This window comes from Pollachius pollachius, assembly GCF_949987615.1.
Source record: "Pollachius pollachius genome assembly, chromosome: 9".
NCBI lineage: Eukaryota > Metazoa > Chordata > Actinopteri > Gadiformes > Gadidae > Pollachius > Pollachius pollachius.
Genome location: NC_136942.1, coordinates 6898529 through 6907387, shown reverse-complemented (window position 1 = coordinate 6907387; position 8859 = coordinate 6898529). Strand labels below are relative to the sequence as shown.

The 8859-nt window shown below is 45.4% G+C and overlaps 1 protein-coding gene across 4 annotated transcripts; it reads right to left on the bottom strand.

The window, feature by feature from the left end:
* Nucleotides 1–369: 369 nt before the first annotated feature.
* Nucleotides 370–8438, bottom strand: gxylt1a (glucoside xylosyltransferase 1a). Of its 4 annotated transcripts, none has more exons than XM_079743294.1 (8): nt 8210–8438; nt 7053–7235; nt 6764–6941; nt 6336–6467; nt 5656–5907; nt 5098–5221; nt 4794–4966; nt 370–1941 (listed from the first exon to the last, which is right to left on the bottom strand). In XM_079743294.1, the coding sequence occupies exons 1-8, from the start codon at nt 8365–8367 to the stop codon at nt 1780–1782; spliced, it is 1362 nt and encodes a 453-aa protein (XP_079599420.1). In that variant the 5' UTR covers nt 8368–8438; the 3' UTR covers nt 370–1779. The 4 variants fall into 4 exon arrangements, with proteins under 4 accessions (XP_079599420.1, XP_079599421.1, XP_079599422.1 ...); XM_079743295.1 differs by having other exon boundaries at nt 7143–7235; XM_079743296.1 differs by having other exon boundaries at nt 7053–7142.
* Nucleotides 8439–8859: the final 421 nt, after the last annotated feature.

Here is an 8859-nt window from a genome sequence, read left to right as displayed (position 1 = left end):
GGCTAGCCGACGAGTCTTTCTGAAGTCTTCACACACATTGATTTCTCATTTTGAGCTTACAGAAATCTCATTGGTCATGCTTTCTGCTTTCTGTGAACCCACTGAGCAACAGCCGTTTCAGTGGCAGCAAGCTTCACTAACAACAGAACCGACTGATGCAACGTACTTTTGATATTTATCGTTCATAAATGATCAAATAAGTACAATTATAATTAAGACCGATCAGTGGTAACTGGGTCTTGTAGTTATTTCTGTGCTTTGGGCCAAATATTGACTTAATAAACGCTTAAAAGGCTTATGTGGCTGCTACAATTGTATCTTTTTGAGAATGAATGACATGTCATGATTAAGAATTGATATACAGCCATGTTGTTTTTTTGGCATAAAAGCTGTTTATTTAAGTGGAAATGTTCAATATTTAAACTTAAATAAAGATCATTAACAACCGTTGCAGCAAGCAAAGTACACAAAAAAATGAATAGTGCAAATTATTGACATCTTAATCACATTTGTATCAGGAAATCTGAGTAGATTATGCAGACACAATTAATAATCCTGATACATTGACCAACATGAAAACAAACATGAGAGGAGTACAATCATTTGTGTTTTCCATCATTATTATCAGAGTATGGTTTGTAGGAAAAGCTTTTTCCTGCAGATGTAAGAAGCTGTCTAAAACCCAGTAGACGAACATGAACTCAATATCCCCGGAGATCAGGAACCCATTTCGGAGAAATGTAGAAAAAGCACGCATTTGTTTATGGAATGGTAAAACTAATCAGACTTACGTGTGGTTATAGTCGCAACATTGGGGCCATTGCCTCAATTAGATTAAAAATCCCATTTCTAGAGTACACATAAACACACTGCCTGTAAGACCCACAGTCACATATAATTATAATAACCATTATACTAACCATAATAATATAAAATAATGCAATCAATCAGTCTAATGTGATCGTCTTACCCTATCATTCACTATGAAATTCAATTCATTAAAGTACCCAACTGTACTTCTGTTTAAGAAGTAATGACATTGGTGAAAGTGATTGTCGGTTTCCCTGCCCATGAGGCCGTGGCAGCTGATTGCCAGCGATACAGACGGTACGTTGTGTACAAGGTTGGCTGGGCAAAGTGGTTTCAGTGCTTCTTTTCCCGTACTAAAAGAGGATATTATTTACCTGATTTTGCCTCCATTAGACGCATATATACCACTAACCGTCTCAAATAAAAAACTAACTATGAAAAGACACACAGCCCCATGTGGCAGCTTTTAAGAGATAATCACACTGCCCAGGCGGCAGTGGGCGACAGATCGTGTGTGTGTGTCTTTGTGCTCCTGTGCGTTACTGTGTGTGTGTGAGTGTGTGCCTGTGCGTGTGTGTATGTCCCTTTGTTTTTGGGTTACAGTGTGTGTGTGTGTGTGTGTGTGTGTGTCTGTGTGCCTGTGTGTGTGCGTGTATGCTCCTATGTGTGTGTGTGTGTGTGTGTGCGTGTGTTCCAGTGTGTGTGTGTGTGTGCGCGCCTGTGCGTTGGAGGCTGGGGAGTGTCTGAGCCGGGCTCATTAGGGTGAAAGCTGCGAGTCTCCCCAAAGAACCCCACATCCCCACCAGGGCCTCGTTTAAAACATTCATAGCATGGAAGTCTGGCGGGAAGAAAGACATCAGTCGTTAACGTTGAAGCGGCACTGATGTGCCAAGCGGATGACGATGCCATCATCATCAAACACTGCCATCGCCACCATCATCATCATCACCATCACCCTCCGAGTCGCCCTCACCGCTGCTGTCGGTGTGAGTGCGCCGAGTGCCGCGCGCTGTGCTGGAGTCTCTGGGTGAACAGGTGGCTGGCCCTGCCGCAGTAGGTGTGTGTGGTGGTCTGCAGCGCCGCTTCAAGAGGCAGCAGCAGCTCGCGCGCCATGCTCTCCCCGAAAGGATACTGGGCACGACAACAAACAAAAACAAACCAAAAAAAAAGAAGAAGATGATGATGATGGGCGATAAAACACCTCCAGTATAACCGTTTTCTAGATCGTGCCGGGACTACTTTGTGGCAATCTGTGCGAACAACGGCGGGATGGCTCTCTCCTGCTGCCTTGTGGTTATTTTCGCTCGATTTTGACGTGGAATATGAATGAACGATTGAGTAGTATTGTGCAGACACAATACAAAAGAACGGTTGCATGGAGAATGGATGCACAGCTTCAGGACATGAACCAAGTCAGAAGCAGAATTGAAAGCCAACTGCTATTTAATTGTACAGACCAAAGCTCTTAAATCACCAGGCAGAATAACAAAGCGGGCTCTTTGGTATTCTAAAAGTGTATCTCTGTCTTTTTACTTCAATAGTAAATAAGGCAATAAATCATAGTTTTATGAGGTCTCCTCGGACTCTGCTTTGGCCCGTGCATTAGGTCACTAAAAGCACACTGGGCTTTATCATCTTCCATGTGTGATAGAGGGCAATGAGGCCCCCATTAAAAGGCCGCCTATTGATTTTCGTGCTGAGGCCAGCGGTGGGTGTTGTCCACACGGAGCATCACACCGTCTCCACGTTGCATCAGCAGTAAAGATTTTACAACTGCTATGGGTCGCCCTTCGAGTGGGGTAATGGCCGGGGGTCTTTTATGGCCAACGCCTGCCCCGCTAGGTGGGCCGGGCCCGCCTCAGGGAGATGAGCTGACTAGTAGGATATGGGTGGGACGGGAAATGAGAGTTTTCTTCCGAATTGGCTGGAAATTGAATCCGGGCTGCGTTGGCTGGGGAGGGCGGAAGGGCGAGGGGGGGGCGGATGCTGTCGTTGGACTTCTAGAGTTTGGGCTGCTTTTATGAAGAAAAAAAGAGGAGAGATTTAGGAGGTGGATGTGGATGAAGCCAGGTGTAAGAACCTGTCAACGCTGGCAAGAATTCTGTTTTTCCATGTATCAACATTCACAGAAGGGTTTCATACACACCTTTATACCCGTTTTGTTTTTAATATAAATATTACTGCGGGCATGTGCAGAGTCAGTGGCTACTCCTTGAATAAACAGCTAGCTCACCTTCACCGCCTCTGTGGAATGGTGCTCATGGTATAAACATTAAATATTGACAGATACCGGCTGCCCAAAAAATGGTCAAAGTAAGTAAAGACAGCAAAACACAACGACACATCTCACTGCTGCCTTTCAGCCACATAGAGATGGCCTGAATCAATATCTGACATATATATAACATCTGTACCAACCAAAAACATTCTCTTCTTAAAGGGGTGATGCCACTCCACCAGGTGTGAGTGTGATTAACCATTACAAGCCAGCCTTTTCCTGTATTTTAGTTACATCACAAGTAGGAGTATCCACCTAGATGTATAATTGATAGAAAAGCAACATTTGCTACAGTCCACTGGGTAGGCTGGTAGAGTGATCTATCCAGCATACTTCTAGGTGGACACGCCCATTTGTAATGTCACTAAAAGATTTTCAAATGGCTTGTAATGGCTAATCGCACTCACACCTGGTGGCATGATATCACACCTTTAAAAGGTTCTTGGACCAGGGGAGCGAGACGACAGAAGACGTGGAGAGAGACAGAAAGACGAGGAAGAGGATCGACAACAGGTGAGAGAGCCAGAGGAAGATGAGAGAGACGAAGACGAGAGACATGAAGACGAGGAAGAGGAGGGGCATGAAAGATGAGGAAGAGCAGACACACCCAGAGGGGGGACGGAGGAAGATGAGCGAAGCGGGAAGTAGAGTGACGGGAAGGGGGGGAGGTGAAACATCAAGACTGAGCCGTGTGTGTGTGTGTGTGTGTGTGTGTGTGTGTGTGTCTGCCTGCGTGCGTGCGTCATAGGCAACGTGTGCGTGCACTGCCTTGGAGACGAATGGCGGGGCGGTGAGACGGGACGGGGGAGGGGGTTTGGGGGGGGGGGGGAGTGGCACTGTAATGAAGCCTGCTCATTTACTTAATGGCTGAGAACATTGCCCCCACTGATAGTGGCCAGTCCGGAGCGCACGGCGCTAATGGATGGAGAGCGCCTAATGAAGCTCCCGTCCCCCGGCCGTCGCCCGTGAGCCCGTCTGCATACCAATAATCAACAGTTGAATTCAGAGAGCCCAGTGGAAAGTGGGTCGCAGGCAGAGCAGCGTCCGAGACAGAGAGAAAGAATGAGATTGGGGAGAGTTAGAGAGAGAGAGAGATCGAAAGCCAGAGAAAGTGGGAGAGAGAGAGAGAGAGAGAGTGACAGAGAAAGAGAGAGAGAGCGAAAGAGCGAGCGAGAGCTCTCCAGGTGGTAGCGTTGAGCTCTGCAAAGGATTCTGATGCTGGAGGAAGAAAATGACAGCGGGCATTGTGGAGGATGATGGGAAAGCTGTGTGATAATGACGTATTGACGTGTTTGATATAGCGGTTCCACCTGCCCGTAACGGGCGGTACTCCAAGTAGTTTGCTTAGAGTGCACTTTGACGATGGAAAGAGGCACCGCGGGGCTCTGCAGCGCTACGGCTTCCAACTCCATTAACGTGGAAAACCAAATGTGCCTCTGCGTGAACCGGGACTAAACAGGGGTCACTGAAGATGCTCTCTTGAAGGTATGTTTTTTTGTGGGTTGGCCACTGCGTTGATACTGCAACTGGCAGGAGCAACACATTGGCGTGCATCACATTTCATATTTTATGGAATACATAGTTAACATAGAGTTTTTACAGCCTGATCTTAGAACACGCACACACACACACACACACACACACACACACACACACGGGAAGCCAGCGATGGCTGGGTCAAGATCTCAGGTTGAGATGTCATTACCTTTTGGATGGCTTCGTAGACAGCTCGGAACGCCGGCTGCTTGTCGTCATGGTAAACACCCCTGTTGCCATGGAGAATGAACACGCCTTCCTGCTCAGCCGGTTGACAGTTGCTGCCATAGATACAGTGATCTGGACGGTAGTTCCACAGGCATGGAAACACATACAGGCTCTCTGTAGGACATAGTGAACACAGGGGGGAGTGAAAAAACATATCCAACGTGACAAGTATGGTTATTGAGAGAAAACAATCTTTGTATGCCTGAAGCTGTCACTCAATGTGCAATAGGCCCAGGGTTGCCCACCTGGGTTATGGTGGAATATGATATTAAGCAGATCCTGGTCACCCCAGGTGATGTTGAGTTTATACTTCTGGAGGAGGGGCATGAGCATCTCATCCCACCGTAGTGGAACAGATGTCATGTCGTTCTGTTAGGGGAGAAACACACGTAGAAGATGAGCTCTTTCAATAATACTTTCTTGCATTAATATTCTGCCGGTGCTTCAAAAATGCAGGCAAAGAGGAAGGACAACAGTGACCTCTAGTGGTTAACTCTGGTGGTACAGCACCTGAACAATGTATTTTTGAGGTTTTCCCAAAATTATTTTTGACAAACAGAACTTGCCAAATGGATTTTTGTAAATATTGAATGCACAAAATATCTTCAAACTAATTTTCCTTTCCTATCAATTATTATGAATAAAATAAACACTAATACCACTGAATATACACACACACACACACACACACACACACACACACACACACACACACACACACACACACACACACACACACACACACACATATAAACATTATATAATTATAATTATATCTAAAAACAAAAAAGGTCAAAAACTACCTTAAAACGTTTCTCCCTTATTCTGGTCATGTTCATCAGCATGACCCCTGAGTTGACCCCTGTGGCACCGTAGTAAGGGTGGCGGGCAAAGCGGTTGTACCAGCCAATCCGCGGCTCCTCGTGCTCCGGCGCCATAGCGGCCAGCTGGCTGGCGTCGAAGCGGGAGAGCAGGGCCCACAACTCGTCCACGGGATTCAGGAAGAGGATGTCCGTGTCCACGTAGAGTACTGAGTCCACGTCCTTCAGGATCAGCTGGAAACCAGAGTGCACAAGAGGGTGTGTCACTGTTTTGCTGTTCAGCGGATGGTTTCATGCAAAGCAAATGACAGTGAATCCAGATATAGATCATTGAATTGTTTAGAAAGCCAGCGGCTAGACTCTCCTGTCCCCTGTGGCTGAATATTGATTAAAAGAGAAGAGGACCCAACATTAAGGACTCCACAGACCACACACAAATGCTCAAGCGTAGAGCGCTATAGACGCTGAAGGTTTTGCATTCAAAACTTCATAAATGCGTAGAAAACAGCAGGCGTAGGCGGTATAAATAGACCCCACACCTCGAAAAATGCATCACTCTCTGTAGAGCTTCAGCTCTAGCTGCGGTGTGGAAGGGCTCATTGATTAACATTGGAATGTGGGATGCTTTGGGTTCAGTGTCCCGAGGTCTTCATACAACTCACAGGTAGGAAAAGCCTCTGAGAGGCACAGGGCTTGAAGAGCTTCCTCCATTCTGCAGCGTTGTCCCTGGGAAAGGTGATGGGGTAGGCGGTGGTGTTGAACTGTGGCTGGACCTCAGCAGGCCAAGAGTCCAGCTTAAAAAAAAAAGTGTAAGCTGCACGTTTATTCAAAACACACACACACACTGTATGATTTTTTGAATGAAGGTTAACCAGGTTCCTATGTTAGATGAAACATGAAAGCTAGGTCGCTATGAAGGAATAGGATTTAATATCCCTACTCAGAAAGGACAGGAAATAAATGCCCCCCCACCCCCAATTTGTGTGATTTATTAAAAAAGAAAAACCTTGGTGTCAGCATGACAAGGATGCAGTGCCAAATCCTGTATACTAAGCCGTTTATTGTTGTCATGTTTTTCTTATGAACTCACAGCCTCTTTGAAGCTCTCGTGCAGATGGTCCTCTGCAAAGATATGGAAGTGAAGAAGCTTTGTGCTGAAAAGGACAGCAGACTTCAGCATCACCAGTGTCTCCTCTAGCCTGGGGCCACAGGCCACCACCGCCAGATGCATCCTCTCATCTTTGCTTGTCTTGGTGTTTAGCCTCTCCCTAGGAGTTTACATACACAATGAAGTGACACGTTAGTCTGCAACAGGTGCTGAGGAGCTGATGTCAAGATGGGGAATCTAAGGGGAGATGTTTTAGTGTGTAACGTCTTGCCTGTGCTTTTGCAGGAGAAAGCTCTGGTGATTGTCACAGTGATTAAGTGAAAGGAGACTGGCATCATTGCTACAGCAAAGCTGGGCGTACCTATGTGGCGATTCCAACAAGCAATTCACTCCACAAACATCAGCAGGCTGTCTCCAATACGGGTTCCAGTGAGATACTGGCAATGGATTACACCTGACAGAATGAAAACATGTGATCTTTGGGATCTCTCGCTGGGTGAGTTGAATGCCATGCATGAGTGTGTAGTAGTATGCTTTAGATTGGAGAAAATCGGTTGATAATGTGACAATGTGGACACTCGTCACATGTTGCTAGACTGAAAGGGTGTAACATAATAGTGCAGCCAATACAGGTACTACTACTAGTTTGGTCTTTAACAAATTAATTGTTGTAAGTTAACACTTTACATTGGTGTAATTACACAGGTAATAAGTACAGGGATAACATGTAAAAGCTTGATGAACGTAATGCAATGACGTTATTGAAAAGCCTCACCAAACCCTGCCCTAGTAGGGTTGAAGGTATTTGCCTACTCCTAACCTTATTCCAAGTCTTAAGTACATGCTGTTCAATAAGTTATTACACAATACTGGTCATGATACTGTAACTGGACACTCGTGTGAAAAGCCACAATAATGTGTAATTCATATGTGCTTGTACGCTTCAAATTAAAAGTGTCCCTTCAATCAGCAGCTGGGGTTACTTTAAATCCAGGCGTAACGTTAAGCATCATTATAATCACTAAGATTAACAGAATAGCCAGGTTTCAGGCTTTGAAAAAGGCCGGAAATACAGACGGAATGATGGATGTACCATAACGCATTTACGTTTCAGAAACATGTTAACAATAAGATGGGTTGGCGTATTTACATACGACAGCGTTAACCTTAGCGACAATAGTAAAACAACGGGCTTTAACGCGTAGCTAACCCGCTAGCTCCATGCTAACGCCCCTTATTAGCCAATGCTTGCCAGCACACGGCAGCAAGTCGACTCCAACCAGTAAAGCAATGCCCATTTTTAGGTCGTTACAATAAAAGATTTTAACTGATAACTTTTCCCAAGCCGTGTCCAAGTACTGGCCAGGTATTCGAGGCCTCTGACGTCCAGAAGGCCTAACCACACCGGGCTCTTTCCTGACAACCTACCCGGTGGCATGGCGGCCGCTTTGTGGTACGCCTTGCAGTTTGCCGAGGGTCCTCTCGTCCTGCGCGTCTAAACTAGAGGCTAGTTGATTCAACACATAAAGCGAAGAAAACACTGCTAAAAGTATGCATATGAGAAGTGCATGAAGATAGCATCGCATTTTGGGTTGACAAGTCACTGGAATAAACGCCGCAGCATCTTGAAGGTCTGACAGACGCACAGACCGACCGGTTCTACTTGTGGATTGCTCAAGACAGTTGTTTTTAATCTTCTGATCCACCCACTTACATGTTTTAACAGAATCATTAAATCACAACCTGTCGCATAGGCTCCATAGTGTTCTCCTCTAGGCGAGTGATGCAAACACTTGCACCATAAAATGAATCAAACATCTTACACTGACAGTTGATTGACAGATCATCTACATGTATGAAGTTCGAAGCAGACCATATTTCAGAAAAGGTTTGCTACTGGCAACTTATATTCAATAGACATTATTTATGTATCTATATATCTTTAATTGTTTTATTCATTTTTATCTTGCAATGTAAAATGTTACTATAAAATCCTTATCCAATTCACAAAATAATCCGTAGCCATGTTCCAACAACGGCTTGGTTAGACACCAACAGCAAAGTGATTCATCGGATGG